The sequence below is a fragment of the Varanus komodoensis genome, unplaced genomic scaffold, assembly GCF_004798865.1.
Source record: "Varanus komodoensis strain SLA01 unplaced genomic scaffold, ASM479886v1 scaffold13_1, whole genome shotgun sequence".
Classification (NCBI taxonomy): domain Eukaryota; kingdom Metazoa; phylum Chordata; class Lepidosauria; order Squamata; family Varanidae; genus Varanus; species Varanus komodoensis.
In genome coordinates this window covers 6899302-6920384 of record NW_025335408.1, presented here as the reverse complement: position 1 = coordinate 6920384, position 21083 = coordinate 6899302, and the positions used below count along the sequence as shown (strand labels likewise).

The following is a 21083-nucleotide window of genomic DNA, read 5'->3' as shown; positions in this document are numbered from 1 at the left end:
CTGAAGTGAGTAGGGAAGCCCCTCATTCTGGAAGGCTTCATGTGTATGTCACAGAAGATGGTGGGCCCAGTCTCATGGAGGGAGCATATTCTAGATCACACCAACTGTAGACCTGTACATGTCAGTTTCCAAACTTGGAAGTAGTATATGAGGTTCACAAGAAAAAAGAATTCTGACAAAGTAATTGGATACATGAAATTCAAATTAAACAGTTATTAAGGAACTACATAAGTAGTTCGTTTGGTTGATTGCTCTGGACTGTATAATTGGAGGGGTGAATAATCAAACAAATTAGAATACACTTGCATGAGAGGAATAAGGTTTTAGAATCTTATTTTTCAAAGCACTTCTTTATTTACATGTATGTGCAGCACAAAATAACTGAAATTTAAATAATATGCTTTATTCAAGGCAGAAAAAATATTTTAATTTTCATTTGGATTGTTTTCAAGGATGTTTTAAAGATGTTCCAGAGTGCTTGTAAGGCAAAATCATCTTTTAGAACTGAGACAATTATGATAATTAAGGTTCATTAGAGGGTTTTTTTCTTACCCATTTCTCCATAATGATTTGTAGTGTTTAAATAGCAGGGCATTCTATTAAACCAGGTTTATTTATAGATTTGAACTTGAGTTCAGATTACATATACTTGAATCACAGAGGTTTCAGTGTAAAGTGTTACCATTATACAGGTTGACTCCCACCTCCTTTTCTCCTTTTCATCAGATGTTTATGGCGGATATGATAGATAACTGACACTGAGGTTGACCAGAATGGAAGAGAGAAATCAGCCGACTGAATCCATCCTCATTCTTGAAATTGAAAAATAAATTCTCTCACTTGGTTCCTCTGACCCTAGTTGTTGGGAGAAATTACATATGCATCTTTCTGTACTTAGCTGTTGTTACAATTAGATGTGTGCGTATTGATAGCCAACATAGATTAGTGGTTAGAGTACTGGAAATCTCCTGATTTTAGTCCCCACTCAGTCGTAAGCTCTTTGGGTGACTTTGGAGCAGTCACTGACTTCCAGTTTAACCTACCTCACAGGGTTGTTGTTAGCATAAAATAGAAAGGAGGACCATGCAAAGGATCTCATGTTCGTTATAAGAAGAAAAATTGTGGGATTTTTAAAATGATAATAAAAATGTGGATATGAATAATAAAATGTAGGTATGTACTTGTTCTCAGATCTGAGGCAGATCTAAATATAAAAGGCAGAGGGCAACGATATGTATGGAAGTATTTTTCAATCTCAGTCTTGCCAAGTTTGTCAGTTTTTATTAGGGCAAGTTTGTTCCATCTGTTTCTGCCCAAAATTGCAATTTATTTAAAGAAATATATCCTTGTGGAAATCTGTAGACATTTTCATAAAGTGCACATGAGTGTGTACATTTTTCTGTGAAGTTTAAAATATGTGTATTTCCAGACACATGCAGCTGTTAACTAAACTGAGTTTGTATGTATTTTGGAAATGCACACATTTTCTCCATTGTTGAACATACTTTCCTTTTTTTTTAAAGGAATACGTTATAAGCTTGTGAATGTATGGCTTTCTGACAATCTTCTTCATTAAAAATAATATTAAACATAAGAATATAAGATTGGGGGTGTATATAGCATAATACAGCCCCAGACTTCCAAAAGATATGGAAAAAAGTCAGTGCATATAATTGAATATTGAATTCTATATTTTAATTAAATATTAAAAATCTGTTTCTTATATGTATGCTAAATAAACAACAATAAATTAAATTAGTCCTTTGGAATTCTCTTAAAAATGTCAAACTTAGTTTTAATAAACACACCCTTAGAACAGTTCCTCTTCACTAGTATAACATGTGCCAATGGAGAATAACCACAATGGAACTGAATCTAAATCAGGCATTCCCAAACTTTTTGGGGCTGGTGAGCACTTTAGGAATTGTGAGCAAGTGCTGTGTGCCTTCTCACAAAATGCCTGCCTTTGGGTGAGGCTTACTAATTACTAAAATGGCTGCCCTGGTGCACACAGCTGGTAAAAATAATGCACTAATTTCCAAGAAGGAAAGGTGATGAAATCGGAAAAAGATAACTTGCCCAAGTACAAGGCAGAGGTGGGGTCTCAACACAACCACACCATTCTTTTGAACACAAAAACAGACGGTGCAGAAGGGCTGCTTTTGCAGCATGCTAGCATCTCAGCTATATAGCAGCAGCAGCAGCAACAGCAACGTATCTTAAAAATAAAGTAACAGTCTGCAGGGGCTTGAGAGCCTGGCAGTACCATGGTGAAAATGGACGTATAAGTTCACTGGTGGGTCCCCCGCTTCCAAGTGAATCAAAGGAAACGCTAACTTTAAGTGGCATTCAAAAGTGTGATTGCCTGTGTCTGCATTTTGCTTTTCAAAACAAGGTTTTCCGTATTATGATGTTACACTGTAACTCCTGACCTCAACACACACACAAGTGTAAACAAATCTCGTCAACATATCGCTTTCCTAACAGTATTGCTGGTTTTAGGAGAGCAAGTTAAAGCAAGGTGATAAACCTGCCAAAGAATACACTAAATAAGCACGTATTTTAAAATATACTTGTGAACAAACACTGCATAGGAAGATTAAGCGCTGTCTCAAGGCACTGAGGAAAAAAATGCTCACTGCCACCACCACCACCAAATCAGCCACTATTTTAAGCAGCTTTTATGTCAGATTTATAAAAAGTCAATGTCAAAATCTAATTGGAACTGTTGGAAGAAAGTTCTGCTACCTCCATTTTTGTGCAGCTCTGAGTGACTTTGCATATATCTGTGACTGGGCAGGCTAGACAGTTTGTTTGCATTTGCTAATGATTTAACTGCCTGCAGCCCACAGAACTTGGAGCATTATGTGCCTCCTAAGGAAGGCAGGAGAAGTAAGGTTTGCCTCCATGTTGCCTTTTTGTTCTGGAGCATTGCATTGCCTCATTTGGGCTGTCTAAATATTCCCCTCATGAGGATAGAGGCTGAGACTGAGGCTGAATCTGAATCCCATCTTGATCCCATGTATCTGAGCAGAGACTCTGATCTAACCAATAGGCCCACAGAGAATGTCAGTAGGCCATAGGATTATACTCCAGTTGAACTATTAATAAATATGTAGTGTGATCTAATGCACTAGCCACTTTTTCCCTCAACCTGTCACTTATTTATTTATTTATTAGATTTATATCCCACTTTTTTCTGTTTTTAAACAACTCAAAGTGGCTTTCATCATTCTGGTATGCCTGCCCTCAATCTTTAGTATTTCAGTAAGTTACCTTTCCCCCTGTATTTCAGCCTTTCTACATATGTTTCTACTTTCATTACTGTATTCATACTAGTTTATTTATTTCAGCTTTGTTCACAGTTTTGGCTCCCATGGAGAATTCTTTCATCTTGGCTGTGAGCAACAGAATTATCTTAAGGACACTGGTCATGCTGAATAAGATATTGTCTTCTTTAAATGGTAGATCGCTATGCTATATCGCAAACTGCTTTTGAAACATACCCCAATTTCAAGAGGACTTTTCTTGGTGTCAGGGAAACTGCTATTCAAGAAACATACCTCAATGTTTCCTTGAGTATGTGATGCCAGTGCTATGCATCCAGGCCTATATCAAATATTTAATCTGTATTGCTTCTCCACTTGTGTATCATGGATTTGAGAAAGGACTGTGATGGCCAAAAAAGGTGGGGAGGGGAGAATCAAGAAGTGATAAATGGTTAATCTGTTTATTGCTTCTGATGACGCCACCACAGGACATATGGATACTACATTTTTAAGCTGCTTGAACCTAAATGAAAATGAAGGATGGTGAGGATGAGAAAATGCATGAACCAACAAGAGGATGCAAAACTAATAGAAATAGTATAGGATGGGTAAATGTCTTCAGCAGGATTCTGCATATGGTTAAGATGATTACACAGCTGAGCTCATGTAAGGATTTTCACCCAACAGTCTATATTAAAAAGAAGCTGAAGATTGAGGCAATTCATGACAGCCTGAAGCTAGGATAAATGCTGCTGGTATAATGAAAATGCTAAAGTCTGTCTAACTTCAGAAGTAGAAAACAAATCTCCTGCATCTGCTGATGTACATGAAGCGCAGAAAAAGCTATAGAATTCTTGCTATAGAATTTATCATCACCATCACCATCATCATGATAACAACTTTACTTTCCATATGAAGAAAAAACTCCTGATCTTGTTACAAAAAAGTAGATGGCTTTTCTTTACAAATAATTGACAGATTGACAGGGGTCACTCTACTGGTATTGGGTTCCCCACTTCAGAGGCTGAGATGAATCCCGAAGGGGACTTGGGGTCCAATAAACTGATGGTTGCTTCACTTCTGGGAGATCTCTCAGCCTTTTTTCAGATGTCCCGTATGGAAGGACATAGCTATCCCCTCAAGGCTGAACTCTGAGGATGACTTCCTACAGCTTCTCATAGAATCTAATAATAGAGTTGGAAGGGTGCAGAAGGTCATTGGGTCCCACTCAGTGCAGGACTCCAAGTTAAACCATCCCTCTCAGATGGCTGTTCAGTTGCATCCTGAATGCCACTAGTGTGAGAAACCTCCCTAGGTAATTGGTTCCATTGTCGTTGTGCTCTTAACAATTAGGATTTTTTTCCTGATATCTAGCCAGAATCTGGCTTCCTGTAACTTGAGCCCATTATTCCATGTCCTGCACTCTGGGATGATCTAGAAGAGATGCTGTCCTTCTTCTTTGTGACAGCCTTTCAAGTACTTGTAGAGTGCTATAATACCCCCCTCAGTCTTCTCCTCCTGATTCTAAACATGTCCTGTTCTTTCAATCTCTCCTCATCAGGCTTTGTTTGCAGTCCCTTGATCATCCCTGTTTGTTTGTTTGTTTGTTTATTAAACTTCTGCTAAATTGGCCCAGGGGCCCTCTAAATGGATTACAGTCAAGTAAAAACACATCTTGACAATGACAATGAAAACAAGCAATTAAGGCACAATAATTAAAACACTTGTTGCCCTCTTCTGAACCCTTTCCAGCTTGTGTGTATCTTTCTTAAACTATGGTGCCCAGAACTGGACATGGTACTCCAGATGAGATATGACTAGTGTTGAGTAAACGGGAACTAGTACTTCATGTGGTTCGGAAATGATACTTCTGTTAAACCAGCCTAAAATAGTATTTGCCCTTTTTGCAGCTATATCATATCCATTCCATGCAAAAAGGAGTCTCCCACAACTAATACCCTTCTTTCTCTTCTTATTTTGCAAGGCTTGGTATCATTGCCATTACTTGGTTGACCTTTAGCCTCTTGTTCAGTGTTTCACAGGATGACGTGCCATTCCTCCACAGCAGGCTGCCTTCCAGGCTCATCCTTGAGTAACTGAAAGTGGTTTGACAGTTCTGTGGCTTCCACTGGTACAGAGTGTCTTCTAGTTCTTCTGCACCTATCCCTCTTTTCCAGGAAGCTTCTTCCTCATCCTCCCTTTTCTCAGTATTCTCCTCTTCTGCCTCAGCTTAATGTTGCACTTCTAGCTTCAGTTCTACTCTAAGATGTTGCAGTTCCATTGCTCTGTCTCAGAACTCTTCATCTTTTATTACCTTGAGGGTGGATACTTGCTGCACTAGTGCTCTCACCATTTCTTCTAGCAGGGCTACTAGCTTGCACTTGTTGCACATGTAGGCCCTTTTGACCTCAGATAGGAAAACAAACTGTGCAGAACACTACAGGTCACCTCCCTTGAGAAGTATTCTGCTAGCTCTGGCCTTGGAAACAAAGTCTGAGGTTGGAGTGGGATTCTGACTTAGACCTCACAGCTGGCTAAGAGGCTCCAAGGTCAGAGTGGTGTTCTGGGAGTGGGGGAGAAGAGGAGCGAGGCCCTGCCACAACGCAATAGATCTTAGCAGCACTTCAGCCACTCCTCCCTGTGTGCCATGGCAAAAGACAGACAGCTAAATCCTTTCCAGGGTGGGAGAAGTGTGGAGGTGACCTTCACTGCTGCATGGCTTTGGTTCCTCCATTGGAAGCCCATAAGCCTCTGAATTTGGAAGGTTATGGCCAACCTCATTAGATGGAGCTGTAAGCCACATAATGCTTTTTAAATGTCTTAAAAAACTCATTGCCCTAAGAACTTTCTTAAGTTTTGCCAGGCATTGAAGTCTTTTCTTTTCAGAAAGTCTTTGAGTCTGTTGCTGTTTATGTTTGTATTTGTCTTGTCTGTAGTTCAGTGAATTGTTGTTTCTATGCTTATTGTGCTTGTTTTAATTATCTTAGTTCCATGGTTAGGGTTAGAGTTCAGTGCAATTTATTCTTGTGTAACATGTATAAGATTGCAGAGTTTCATCTCTCTTTACTAAAACACGGGAGACTTATTTTTATAGTTACCTGTCTAAATTTTCAAGATAATTTTCACAGCACATAGCTAAAATTAGGCATACAGGTGCTTATTAAAGGGAAAATAATCATAGCAGTCTTGTATTTATCTCTTTAATCTCAGAACAAGAAGTTGTCTTCATAATATCAACCAGTGCTAAGTATGTTGGAGAACAGATTGAGTGGGAGATTGAGCGGTAAAAGTTCAACGCTGTTCTAAGACTCAGCAAGGAATGATCTACAGTGGAAAGGTCATGATGAAAATCAAATAGGCCAGACTTACATGGGCGTACATGGTCATCCATGGGACTTTCATACATGATTATTCAGAAGTAAGCATTACTATGTTATTCAGTGAGGCTTGAGGCTTAGTCTCTGGTAAGTATACAGTGAAATGTTGCCTGGCTCTTCAAATATTTTAATAATCTTTAGTTTGAGAATGGATTGGGGAATGATTAGTGATAGCTTGGATACAAGCAATACAAGCAAGATACAAGCAATATTCACTACTGAAATAATAGAAAGAAGAAGGAACCACTAACCTTTCAACACTTAACTCTTCTTCATACATTTTAAAAAATTTGAAATACTAGCATGGAATATTATCCTATTACACAGCTTAGTGCACGCTTTAAATTTCCTGCTTGGTAAACATATTTCAAGAATTTAAATTTCCAACCATCATATGGCATTTAATACTAAATAGTATTCCATTTGGTTTATAGCCAGCAATTCAAGTACAAAGACTTTTGTAAATTCAATTGCCATTACCCAGTGCTAAAATCCTTAATGGTAAAATAGGAAGCTTGAAGGAAAGAACAAATGGAAAATAAAAAAAGTTCTTGAGTAAAAATGCCAATGAAGTAAAAACTTGTTAGTTTTTCTTTTTTACTGTGTCTGCAAGGGATTTGGAATCTATATGAAAGGGAGGGCTTTGACTATTATGTATGCAGAAATGCACTCTGTGAAAACGTATGTAAGCTGCATAATTGAAAGACCATAAAAAGACCTAATACAATAAGTATATTGTGCTTATTCTCTACCTGTTTATGAAAAAATAGGTTTGGTCTTGGTAATTTCATAAAACCAGACAGTTGGCTGAAAGGATAGGCCTAAGGTTGGTCATCTGGAAATTTAATCTGCAAGGTAAGTGTGGGTACATGCAAGTAGCTGCCTGTCATGGCAGAATGTATTAATCAGGCATACTGTGATATTCTGATTTCCATAAGCCTTCTACCTTTTTTTACTTGGAAGGATCATGGAGAACAGGCATACATATATCGAAAAGAAAACATATGCTTCCTGAATGATATGTTTTTATTAAGTATAGTCCATTTTCAGTGGCCCCTGTCTTAGGGTTCAGGCACAGTGTTTGTACAATAAAAGCCTTGTGTGGTATAAGTCATAGTTGAGCCCATGTGGTGAAGTGAAGGGAACAGATTAGACACAAAGACATAGCTGGACCAATGTATGGTCCACAACTTTATTGACTTCAGTTTGAATAGTCTTGGTGATAGCATAGTACAGGGTTCCTGTCATCAACCAGCTCTCCTGCTAGCCAGTTCTGCCTTCCTGGCCTGCTTTTCAGGAGTCCTGGTGGCATATTTATTTATTATTTTTCAGACTTAATTTCCACCAAATTGGCTCAAGAGCCCTCTAAGCAGATTACAAACAGTTAAAATATCTATTAACAATAATAATAAAAGCAAGCAGATTCAATTACAAAAGCAGAGATGATGAAAACAACACAATACACCACTGAAGGAAATTAATTTAAACTGTCAAGATAAGACCGAATAGAGTTGTTTTTGCTTGGTGCTGAAAAGATTGTAACAAGAGTACCAGGCGAACTGCTTTTGGGAGACTGTTCCACAGATGGGGTGCATCTACTGCAAAGGTCCCTCTTCTATTTGCCATCCTCCTTACCTCCTTGGAGGATGGCTTTCTCAGAAGGGCCTCTGAAACAGATCTTAGGCACCGGGTAGCTACATATGGGAGCTGGCGGTCCTTTAGGTATGCTGGTCCCAAGCCGTTTAGGGCTTTGTATGTTAGAACAAGCACCTTAAATTGGGCCCGGAATTCAACTGGTAACCAATGAAGGAGATAAAGTATTGTTGTCACATGGGACCATGGTCCAACTTGCACCAGCAGTTGCACTGCCCTGTTCTGTACCAATTGAAGTTTCTGGACCATCTTCGAGGGCAGCCTCACATGGAGTGCATTACAATAGTCTAGTCAAGTGGTTACCAGAACATGGGTAACTGTGACTAGGCACTTCCTGTTCAGGTAGGGCCATAGTTAGTAAATTAATTGTAGCTGCAGGAAGGCATTCCATCTAGCAGAGCCAGGGTCTCACCACAGTACATACAGCTAATTTGAATGACATCCCATCACCCCAACATGGTCAGCTTATGGTCCACATGCTGGATTGGTCTCGAGGCCATGTCCTGAGATCTCTTATGGGAATCCATCCTGTGTGAGAGCAATACGCCCAGTCCTTCTTTCCCTCATAAATGGATCCAGCCCAGTACCTGTCACCCATAACCATTATGACAGAATCTCTTATAAAATGAAGCATCTATGAGTACAAATAATTTATTGACAGCCTGGATCAGCTTACTTAAAATGGAATAATCTTGCAATCAAGAAGGCAAAAAATCCTGAATCATCTTTCCCAATTCCAAGCCAATTTAGTTCCCAGCCCCATTGATTGGTGTCTGTTTATGCCACTGCAGAGACTTATTGTTACTTAGAGTGGGTGGGTGCTTAAGTCAGAAAGGGCAATGCTGCAACATGTCGGAGGCCTGCTTTTAGGGGCCTCAGGAAGGACCAGAGTGAGAACAAAGGAGTATCACTCTACTCATTTGCAGCATCTCCTTCAAACCTTTTTGAGCTCCACTTAGTTCAGCATGTCTTTCCTATTTCTCCCTTTGGGGGTGTACCTGTCTACCCAGCATAGGCCTGCTACTTCCGACAAAGTGGGAAATTTGGCTTGCCTCGAGGCAGCCACACTGGTGTTCTAGTACTTTTGTACAGAATACTTTAGAATGTTTATACTCCCCCCTCTTATTATTTCACCTGTAGATGCCTGAAGAGCCCTAAGCAAGGCAGTCCCTTCTTGTGTGAATTTTCCAAAAAGAGCTAAATACAAAGCAGATTGTATGTGGTGCTTCAGTGTCTCAGGCATTCAATTCTCTACAATACAATTGCTGGCCCCTAAACCCGGTAACAGGTGGAACAGCAAAACATACTTATTATGGTCTTCTAATGGTGGTTGAATAATCACTACTCTGGGCTCAGTCAGTTTGTTGGTTCTATTAAGCCTTTCTTACCAATTTGAAAAAGTAGAAGAACATGGCATTTTCTTTTCAAAGTATTTATGGAACTCTAATATAACCCAACAGATGAGGTACATTAAGGCCAGAGGTAAGGAATTGTTGAAAATGAATTTCTTTGCCTTGCTAGCCATTTTCTTTGTGAGCATTAGTAGCATGCAATATTTAATTTCTTCTAGTTCACAGTTGCTCTTAAAAATGACTATGCCTGAGCTCTTCTATGGCTAACTGAAGGAGGAGGGAAAATTTGCCATTTGAGACCCAGGAAATCCTACTCCTTCTCCTTTTCCCCCTACCGGTGAGTTGCCATTTGCAAGTTTACACTTAATGGTAGCCCTCCTACCAACCGTTTGTTCCTCATACTGTTGCTGCTACAACTGAAGCTGATGTCCTAGTCTCCTTTTACCCAACTCTCCTACCACAGTCACTTATGCAATCAAAATAGTTACTGCCATACCCAATTAGGAAGGTATCAGCCCCAGAGTTTGTAGAAGTACAAATCAGAAAAACTCCAAAGGATGAGTATTCATGGAACACACCAATGAAAGATCGAAAATACCAGTCAAGTCCTGACTGTTGATAAATGAAAAGCCTGAAAACCACGTGGTGAGTAAGGAATGGAGTGCCTAAAAAAGGACAGAGGGAAACCTTATGTGGATGTGAAGCATCCATCCATTTACTTTTTTGACTTACCAGCTGCTCAGCAACCCACTGTGCCTGAAAAGGAGAGCTCTGAAGTCCACATCCTCTGCCTCCCTCACCACACATACATGCAACTTTTTGTGCGCAGCCATGCTTGAGTTGCATGCACTGGAAGATAAGTTGTAAAAAATGCAATCTTGAATGTCCTTATATTGAAATCCGGGGCTGTTTTTTTTAAAGATTGAAGGACACTATAGTATTAAATGCTGCCAAATGAATAGCTTCTAGTTGCCAAGATAAATATGAGTACTTTATAAAAACAACAACAACTCATCACACTTTCTCCTTCGGAAAAACTCTAAAACCCAATGAAAGGGGAAATAAACTTAGAGAGAGTGAGAGAGAGAGAGCATGAGTGCCTCCTTTTTTACATGACATATTATATCACTTCCATCCCCCCCACCTGTCTTTACAAACTAGAACTGTAAATATAAAAGTGGTCTTTATAGTATTTTAAATTCTAGTAAAACTAAAGATTATTGCAGTGTACATAAATAGCAAAAAATTAGTTCCTGTTAATGTATTATGCTGAGTTTTTCCTTACTGTACAGTTTAAAAAGCCCCCATTTTTAAATACTGACTTGAGAATACTTCTAAACTTGTTCTTCATAACTCTGATGATACAGATTTTGAGTGTATCACAGGAAGCAACTGATTTGAGCTTTTAAAAAAAATCAGCAGGAGCAGAAGCTCTGGATTGTAAAGCAGAGTATCAAATCTGAAATACAGCATATGATTTAATTTTGGTTTGCTGCTCACATTCACTGCTGAAAGAACAAAACTCAAGAGCTTGATGGATTGTAGAACCTGTTCTACCCCTTGTGAAAGCAGTTCTGACAATTTCTCTGGGACTCTTAAAATGCTCCATGTACAAAGCCCAGGTTTTGGCAAAGATAAGCTTCAATTATAATTGAACTATATACTCTATAGTTTAAAGATATGTAAAGTATATTGCATAGGTAACAAAAACATGTTAGATTCTTAAGGTCTCACTATAATATATTTCAACCTGTAATAGCCTGAAATGCCAAATTACTAGAAAAAATATGTTAAGGGTGCAATCCTGTGAGTGTTGAGAAAATTGAAAAGGCCCTTTTTAATGTCCTGATGTGCATAGGATTGTGCCTTAAATTGCATTAGCAGAATTTTCAGCAATTTGATTTTTCTAGCCTCACATTATTTGCTGTCAGTACAGCTCCTAGGACTGGATGATGAGATGGGATAACATATGGCTGTAGAAGTTAACAGATTCATTCTATTTTGGCAATGGAAAAGTAATGGAGATTTGTCCTTTCCTCTAAGCAAATATGCCTGAATATTTATACAAACAGTAGTACATAGCCCTGTGATTCTTATTAGTAAAAAGATTTAATCTTGGTCCCCAAATCCAATGGTTGAATTCTTGATTCCTGAGAAATTGATGCAGCAAATGGCATTTCTACCACAACAGATGCTGAAAAAGCCTAAGAGAAGTGTGCAAAATGAAACATAAATATAGTCTTATTCAGGCATCTAACATGAAAAGCACCCTCGTAGCAACTGCTACTTTATTGAGTAAATAAAGGCAGGAAGCTGGGCTTATCATAGTTTATACCAACTCTTGCTAATCCAGATGCTTGATGCTATTGTAGGGCTGCCGTGCTATAGTTCTCGAAAGTCAGGTGATTTATTTGATTATTGTACAATGCTTTCCTAATTATACTAAATCATCAATGAACTGCTAAATGATTAGGACCATAATTCAGTGATGGAAACATGCAAACACGCTTTGCCTGTAGAAGGTCCCAAGTTCAATTCCCAGCATCTCCAGGTAGGACTGCTTGCAAACCCTGGAGAGCTGCTGCCATTCCGTGTTTACACAACTGAGCTAGATGGACCAGTGGCCTGACTCAATATAAGGCTGCTTGCTATGTTCAATTGTTCTAGACTAGACTAATTTAGCACATTCACTGATGAATGGTTTGCTAGTTTCTTTGTTTCTGCTCATGTATAGAGAAAGTGGACCTTTTTTAAAAGATCAAAAAAGGGTAATAAACCATTGTGGATTCCTTCTCCACTGTGCATGTCAGCTGGGCTTACAAAAGTGCCTTATTGCCATGATTAACAAGTCACCCTCAAACTCCACAACTGTCTCCAACTCTCCACAGCCCCTCTCAGCAGGAGCAAACGATGAAGGTAATTACGTAAATCTTATATTAGTGAGAGTTTTATGGAGATCCCCCAGCATGAGTGGAAGAGGAAATAAACCACAGCAGCACATTCCCGTGCCATGTTCATGTGGTCTCCAAAATGATCTTGGGCATACATCTATGCAACTATGCAACAGTTGCATGGATAGAACCAAACACACTTCCACAAACTAAATATACCTCCATCCACTTTAGTTCTCTCCCTGAGTGCCAGTGAAGCTCTTTCAGCAAAGAGCTCTCTGAATCAGCCAACACAAGTAACCAATACTCTTAAGATAAGAAGCCCATCAAAGGTACTGGTATTAAATAGTACTCACCCCAGTTCTTCTTCAGTTAGTACTAGAAAGATACTGGCTGCTTTATAAAATCCAAATCAGATTGCAAAGGTCTTTTAAAAGGTGCTTTCTATATGTGAAGCTGGACTACATCTTCCACCATCTAGCAATGAAAGTAATAATACATGATCTGAGCTGTTATCTACAGCATACATAGGCTTTAAATGCTCATGGTTCCAAAGAGTACTTTTTATGGTTTCAGAATGGCATGACTCCACCATGAAAAACAGGTGGAAATGGAAAGTCTGTTGGGCAAAGATCTAGGAAGCTTCTGTCTCCATTCATTCTGATTTTGTTGCTCAAGCTGTTTGTGGATCTTCATTTACTCAGCTGGAGCACAACTCAGTACAAAACATGAGAGTTCTTTTTTTTCCAAAACTTGAACCCAACAGAAGGATCCCCTCCCCCATAAGCACTCTCCTTTATACTTGATTAGAAGAAAATAGAGCATTCTTATAATCAGTTGCAATCAAAGTTAAGCTGTCCTGTAATTTTCTTTTCCCAGGAGTATACCCATACATTTGCATGACTCCATTAATCACAATGAATGAAGTCAGGATAGGTTCATGTCTCATCTCTTCCATGAACTTGCTAGATGGCCTAAGGCAAACTACTTAACCCATCCTGTATTTATCATGTGATAATGTAAATCAATGTATTTTTTGTATTGTTATATTTAATGGTAATTTATTATGTACTATTGTATTTCAATGTATTTTATCTGTTGTAAGCCGCCCCGAGGTTTCGGCAAAGGGCGGCATAGAAATGTTATAATAATAATAATAATAATAATAATAATAATAATAATATTGATATGCTTTTCAGGAATGCTGCAAAAGTAATTAAGATGTTCACAGAGACAAGAATTTAAAAATGCTAAGTGGTGGATTACGGGATGGGTTAAGCAACTCAATCACAAAAATGCTGTCTAGTGCTATTTTGTAGCAAGGACACAGGTTGCTGGACTCTCATACACACTTTGGCATGTAACCTGTGCTTGCCTTCTCAAAGCCTTGTATCCAGTGATGCCATTCTGTTAGTGTGAAGCCTTTAACCACTTGCAGAAACTCTGTTTTGATCCTTGCAAAAGTTGTCTGTTTCATAGGAAAACAAAGAAATAGAGATCTGACCATTGATGGAATTCAGGCATTGTACGTTTTTCTCCTTTTTGGTCAGTACATGAGCTCTCTAAATGTTAACATGAATAAAAGTTCACAGGACAGGTGGAGAATCTGTTCCAGCCCTTCACCTTATACATGTGTTTATTGAAAGTATAATTAGCGGACTTCAGCACAGTGACTTTGCAATGATGCAGAGTCCATGGATGATAATATTGAAGCATAGAATAGTAGAATTGGAAGGGGCCTGCAAGGCTATTGTGTCCAACTGCCTGGTCCATGCAGGTCCACAAGTTAAAGCATCCCTGACAGAAGGCTGTCCAATGGCTCTTGAATGACTCCATTGTGGGAGAGCCCATAAGCTCCCGAGGTAATTGGTTCCATTGCTGTACTGCACTAACAGTCAGAAATCTTTTTCCTGCTATCTAACTGGAATAGGCAACTTAACCCTATTATTCCCTGCACTGCAGGATGATTGAGAAGAGATCCTGGCCCTCTTCTGTGTGACAGCCTTTCAAGTATTTGAGAAGTGCTACCCTATCTCCCCTCAGTCTTCTCTTTTCAAAGCTAAACATGCCCAGCTCTTTCAATCTGTCTTCATAGGGAGCTTTGTTTCTAGTCCCCTGATCATCTTTGTTGCCCTCCTCTGAACTTTTTCCAGTTTGTCTGAATCTTTCATGTGGAGAGCTTGTCATATTATTATTGATGCTATTTAAATTTATGTATTACTTCCCACTGCAGAACCAGTCTTGAAGTGACTTACACAAATAGAAAATTCCCTAATGAATATCACATAAAAAAGAAAATCAATATAAGTCAAACTGAATAATACAAATAAAAACATACTGAAAAATTATTCTGGAATGCTACATCATGCAATCATGCAAGAAGCTCTTTATTGATTTTACAAGTAATTAAAAATATATAAATTAATTTGCATATGTTGGAGCAATCCCATGTCTTCAGCTTAGTGCATGTTCATTGTACCAGATTTGATCTGTAAGGAGCAATGGAAGCTTGCCTGCTGTCTTCTGAAAAAACATCTTCACTGGCTCTAAATATCTGTTTGAAAGAGGGCATAACACCTGACTCTGACTTCTGATCTCAGACTATAAGAACATATATCCTTTGGTTTGTTTTCTATATGATGGAGTTATACAATATAATTTAAGTAGGCCATTTTCAGGCCATATTTGTGACAATTCAGAACAAAAGACATGCTGAAATGGATGAGAGGTTTCTAGCAATGGTCAAATTTGCTAAGATTTCATTTTTATGCAAGAAATAAGTTGACTTTGCTTCAGGCATGTGGCTTGTACATATCTGTGCATACCAGACTGAGCAATCTATTTTACAAAGATATAAATGTTTATAATAGCAGTACAGCTTGCAAATGTAATTTTATATGCATATTTTTAATTTGCTCTTTTTCTTTGAAAATCATGAATATTGCAAATATAAGCCAAATGGTATCCATTAGGAGGGAGACAGATTAAATTTCTTAATAAAGTAGCACTATCTCTTTTTGGGGGGAAACAAAATATGAATGCATCTATGTAAATTCCAGAGATTACTATGTTTAGCGATAGTCAGACTACATTAGTGGGAGTAGAAAAGAGTTGTGTTCTGAAGATTTGACTTTAGTTGGAGCTTAGCTAATGAAGAGGTGGAAAACGGTTTGATTCTGTGGGTTAACAGAAAAGCAAATGGATGCTGTCAGTTTCATTAACAACTGGTGTCTATTCACAATTTCTTGGGTTACCTTTCTCCTTAAACATTTGTGAACTGCATTTCTGTTTTCTGCATTTTTGGAAATATACATGACAGAGTGTAGACAGTGGAGTACCATGAAAAGGTATTCAGGGAAGTAATGATGTGATTGGTTTTTTCCCCCCCAAAACTTATGTTATGAAGCGAAAACAAAATGTCAGCTTGATAGTTAACAATTTAGGCTGTGCCAGAGTTGAGGGGATATTTCAGGCTCTCACAGGGAGAAGGACATCTGTGCTACTACGCCAGGCAGGTCTGTAGGAGAACTTGTGAGATATCAGACTTACCTGAATGAATATGCAACTCATTTATCTGTATATATATTTATCTATATCTGTTTATTTCTTTCTAATGATTTTCATAAGAGTAACAATAATAAAATGATGTTTTTCAAAATATCTGCAAGCATATGGGGTGATGATAATCTAACAAAAGCAGTGATGAGAGCACAGGTGCAGGAATATGATAATACATGATGAAACAGAAAAAAATAGGGCGATGAAATTATATGGAGGTAAAACAACTGACAGGAATGACTCATGAGCTCTAGCATTATTTCAAATGTTTGTTACCATGTATTGCCCAAAAGCACCAGCATGCCTCGATTTTATGCTCCTTTAAAATCTGCTTTGTGCAAAATATTTCTATTTTGCATAGAGAAGTTAATTGAAGCAATCTATCAAGCTAGGATAAAATGTATTTGATGTTTACCCAGAACTCCTCTTTAGAAATGGACAAGTACGTTTCTGCAGCTTTTGTATGAGGCATCCTGAAACCATTTGTGCTTAGTTTGACTCCATTTCTTAATTCAATCAGGCCAATACAGTATAACTAGGCGTGAAGAATCCTAAGATTTCAAATGTCCCAACATGAATTCTATTTATTTATTTATTTATTTATTTATTTATCTGTTTGTTTGTTTAAAATTATGTTTGTTTCACCCTGAATGGTAAAAGGCACTCAAGGCGGGATATATGATTTCATATAATACACACATGTGCTCGTGCGCGCTCACGCACACACGTATATAAATAACCATTAAACAGCAGTGAGTGACCCTATTGTTAAATAGAAAAAAGGGAATTACTGTTCTTCTGTTCACCTGGAATTGTGGTCCAAGAAACACCCCATGCTTTTGCAAGTCAAAACCTAGACTGTACACTGATCCTTTAGGGAAACTTGAATCCCTTCCAGGAACAATTGAATGTCACCTCCCTTTGCAAATAATCCACTGCCAGAATCAACAGCACCTCCATCTTGTCAGGATGGTGTATCAATGTACAAAGCCCTATTAAATGCCATTATCCCTTTTTGACTGCTACTTCCCTTGGCAGAGGAAGATGAATAATTACCTTGACTCTATTTTTGTACCTAGTTCTAATACAGCTCTTGTGTCTCCATGAGAGTAGGACACAATGCATGGTAGTCGCTTACAATAAAATTGGCAGGTTTGAAAGCTCCCATTATTTAATCTTTAGATAAAGTCAAATTCCTTGAAGGAGAGGAGGTGGAGCCAACCAAATTAAAAATATTAAAATGTTGGTGGCTACTTTTCTTTAATACACAAATGAGAATGAGAGAAATGCAAAGCAAAGTAGCTTATCCAAACCTGAATCTCAGAATTTCTGTAACAACAACATATACCACTGAGGTCCAAATGGCAATATTTAGTTTGAAATTTTTTTAGTTTGAAGGAGCAAAGTGAGAGATGTGATAAGGAGATGCTAGCCAGAGTCAAATAGAAATGAATCTAGCAAATTTTACTGGCAGATAAATTCTCTCTCCCTTCCTCCCTCCCCGCCCTCTTTCTGTGTGCATGTAGTGTAAAATCTTTGTTTTCCTCTGTATTTTTACAGACCCAGAGAATTTGTTTATCTCTCTTTCTGTCTAACATAAGAAATGCATATTTTTCTTCAGGATTAAGATTACAGATAGTCAAACCACACAAAGCTTTCTCATACTTGAAACCGAACTGTTGCTCATCTGAAATACCTCTGTTGCTGTCTTATCCTGATTTCCATATCACAGAAGGTTGGGTAAACTGTTGATACTAGTATGCAAAGGTTTGGCTATTTATATTTGTACAGCTTCATCAAACCTTTCAAGGTTTTTCAACAATTTGCTTCAACTGCTGTTGGTTAATCAAGTATAACTAAGGCATAATGCTTTTCTCACACTGCTATTTGCATTTCATAAGAGAATTCATGAGAATTCCATCATCAGTGTAATAGAACTTGTGGCGAAACAAGGAGAAAACATGAGGTGATGGATGTTTGAGTGTAACTCAGTACTATTGAAGGTTAACTGTACAAGTTCTGATGCTCAGAATGTAAGTATGCATACAGTAGGGGGTAGGACTGTGGTGCAAAGCAGACACCTGCCCTTTTTGTCTCTTCTCTACCTACTGCTTCTTGCTTCTGTATTACCACTGTTGCTACACCATCTCAACTTCAACTGTTGGGTTTGGCTGACATTTTACACCGTGATGGTCAGAAGGCACTCTCTTCTTAATCAGTCTACCTTCAGGTATCCCCATAGACATGGTGGGTATAGTGAATGGAGTAGGAAACGGGGTTGCTGACGGCTCTTCCCCAGCTCATGAGTAGATCTTGCAAACCATGGTGAGAGTTGTTAGAAATGCTGCTGAGCAGAGGCAGTTTTGTCCAGCCCCCTCTGTTGAGATCAGCAAGACCTTCCTGCTGCAGTGCTCCCATCTGGATGCACAGCTGCTTGGTGGAGATGCCGAAGAGTGGGTGGGCTAAGCCAAACTGCAGGGCTTCCTCTATAGAAGAATGTACCCCTCCATCCAGTGCTGGTGCCCTTATCAAGCTTCAGCACCAGATCAAGAGATGTATCACCTTCTTCATCACTTTCCAGAGGTCTAGTAGAACATCCTGTCTACTGTGGAATCGGAGTGCCGCAGCCAGAATTCTGGCCATGGGGGTCATCCCTCCTCCCATCTGGTACTGCAGCTGCTCAGTCATGTCAGGGTCTGACGGGGTGAGCAGGATATGAATGTTGCTGTGTTTGGCTTCCTGGAGAAGATGCTGAACAGAACATGTGGTTCCCACTCAGTGCTGCCATTGCAGAACTGAGGATGGAGTGATCTCTGAGGTGTCCACCTGCTGTTCTGGCACAGTGGGGAAAAGAAGGTTGCTCCAGCCAGCCAGGTGTCCAAGGTCAGCCTTAGGAGCAATGTGGGATGGCCGTGCACGGTGCCTCATTTTTCCCAAGCAGCTTTACAGCAGTTTTGACCATCCCTGCACTGTTTGTGTGATCTGGGCTCTGACGGCACGGCACAGCACGCCTTATGGCTTCACAGAGTGTCTTATAAGCCCAGCAGGTGGACTTATAAGTCAGTCCCCTGGAAGTGCTCCGAAGTGTTTAGCACTCTAAGCCCAGGTGACTTATTGTGTCATGTGAACCCAATTAGTCTCTCCACTCAAGCACTTTATATATTTGCGATGAGAAATGCAGGTGTAGGGACCATAATATGCAATGCTGCTCAATCTTATTAATGGGTTAGAACAACTTCTTACAATGTGGAGAGAGGGAGGTCATTATTAATGGGAAAAGCTGTAAATATTTGGCTCAAGTATTCTCAAGGAGATAGAAACATCATCGGTATAAACACAAAGAAAGGGTGAAAATACCTAAAGTGTTAAATATGGTGCTTGAGGGGAACAATTAAAAGTAATGAATGGAAGTTGGTTAGGGTGAAACAAAGCAGAATATTAGAAAAATCTTTCTGAGAATGGGTTGCATTAAACTGTGAAATAGTCTCCCCAGGGGAATAGTAAAAGCCACATTGTTTAGCACATTAAATAAGTCACTGACAAAACACTAAGAATGTTACCATAAGATACAAGTCTGCTAAGGAAGAGATTAGGTAGATTACCTACCCAATTTGCTTTTTCTTATCAATTCTAAATGAGGGAGGGGTTTCAAACAAAAAAACCCCAATAGTTTCATTTTATTTATTTATTGCATCTTAATACTACCCAATAAATGAAGCTTCTGAGTGGTTCAAAACAATTAAAAATAGAAAGTACATTATAAAATTTAATATAGAAATAAGTTTAAAACAACAGTATCAAATACAAATGAAAGCCAAAATAAAACCTAGCAGCAGTGCAAAAATTTAAACTGCAGCAACTAATTTAAAACAAAGAAACAAAAGGAACGCCATAATACTCTTAAAATATAGTTACATATGTAAACCCAGCCTAACATAGTCACATTCGTGTTATTGTTATGACCTGACTGTGTGTGTGTATGTGTAAATATAATTTGATTTCTCATAACCTGTCATTACTGTATACTTGATCCTGACAGTTAATAGCTTATCTAGACATTAAGGTATGAACTTGTGAAGAGGTCTGCACACACGGGGCTACTTTTACTTCCCCAGTAATGTCCCTGCACTGATGCACAATTTGCTAAATCTGAAGGAGGCCATGCTCATCATGTAGACAATACCAACACTGAGTAAGAAATCCTGGCCCTTCATGCTCATCTGGTCACTCATCCATCTGGAGTCATTGCCAGCATGCAAGCAGGGACTTCTTCAAGGGAGCAGAGCTAGTCCGGCACATTCCCAAATTCCCTTCATGTATTCAGAAATGAATTCCCAAAGAGGGCTAATGTATGAGTTTAATTTCCTGGAAAACTTTAGGGCTGGAGGAATCCCCCCCCCCACCAGAAATATATCTATCTATGTTCATTCATTCACATGCCTAATTTATCCTTGATGTTGTAGCCACCAGGAGATCAAAATATGTGTGTCATCCAGTGCCCGTAGAGCACTGGCAAATGTTCAGATCATAGAATCATAGATCAGTAGGGTTGGAGGGGGCCGGAAAGCCATTGGGTCCAGACCCCTGCCACTGCAGGACACTAAGTTACACTATCCTATTCATGTAAGCATGTAGGTCATGTCCAGATGATGCAGGACTGATGTCTTAGCACATTGACCTACCAGCCAGATAAAATAAAGAAACAAGGATGACAAAATACACTATTTCAGTATACAGACAAGATTTATGTGTTTCAGCTTCTGGATCTTGACCAGTGTGTACACAGAGATTCTCCAAGGGAATCTGAATGGAGGATTGTACTCTTTTAAAATGTTGTTGAGCCTCAGCTATTGGGTAGTGTAGAAATTAAAATAACAACAACAACATGTGTGTTTAGTGAATAGAATAAATGGGATAAATTTATTTACATGGCTCATATCCACCATATTCTGTGGAATGTCTCCTTGTCAGCACCATGTATTC

At 38.8% G+C, this 21083-nt stretch overlaps 1 protein-coding gene across 5 annotated transcripts in view; it reads left to right on the top strand.

The window, feature by feature from the left end:
- Positions 1–21083, top strand: part of IMMP2L (inner mitochondrial membrane peptidase subunit 2) — a 520099-nt gene that overhangs the window by 266819 nt on the left and 232197 nt on the right. The window contains exon 4 of one of the 5 annotated variants that reach the window (XM_044422949.1): positions 6480–6561. The exons of the other annotated variants lie outside the window; for them this stretch is intronic. Coding sequence (XP_044278884.1) covers positions 6480–6516 — 37 coding nt within the window. The 3' untranslated portion in view covers positions 6517–6561. Of the gene's footprint in view, positions 1–6479; positions 6562–21083 lie in introns of those variants that run through there. 5 annotated transcript variants of the gene reach the window in all.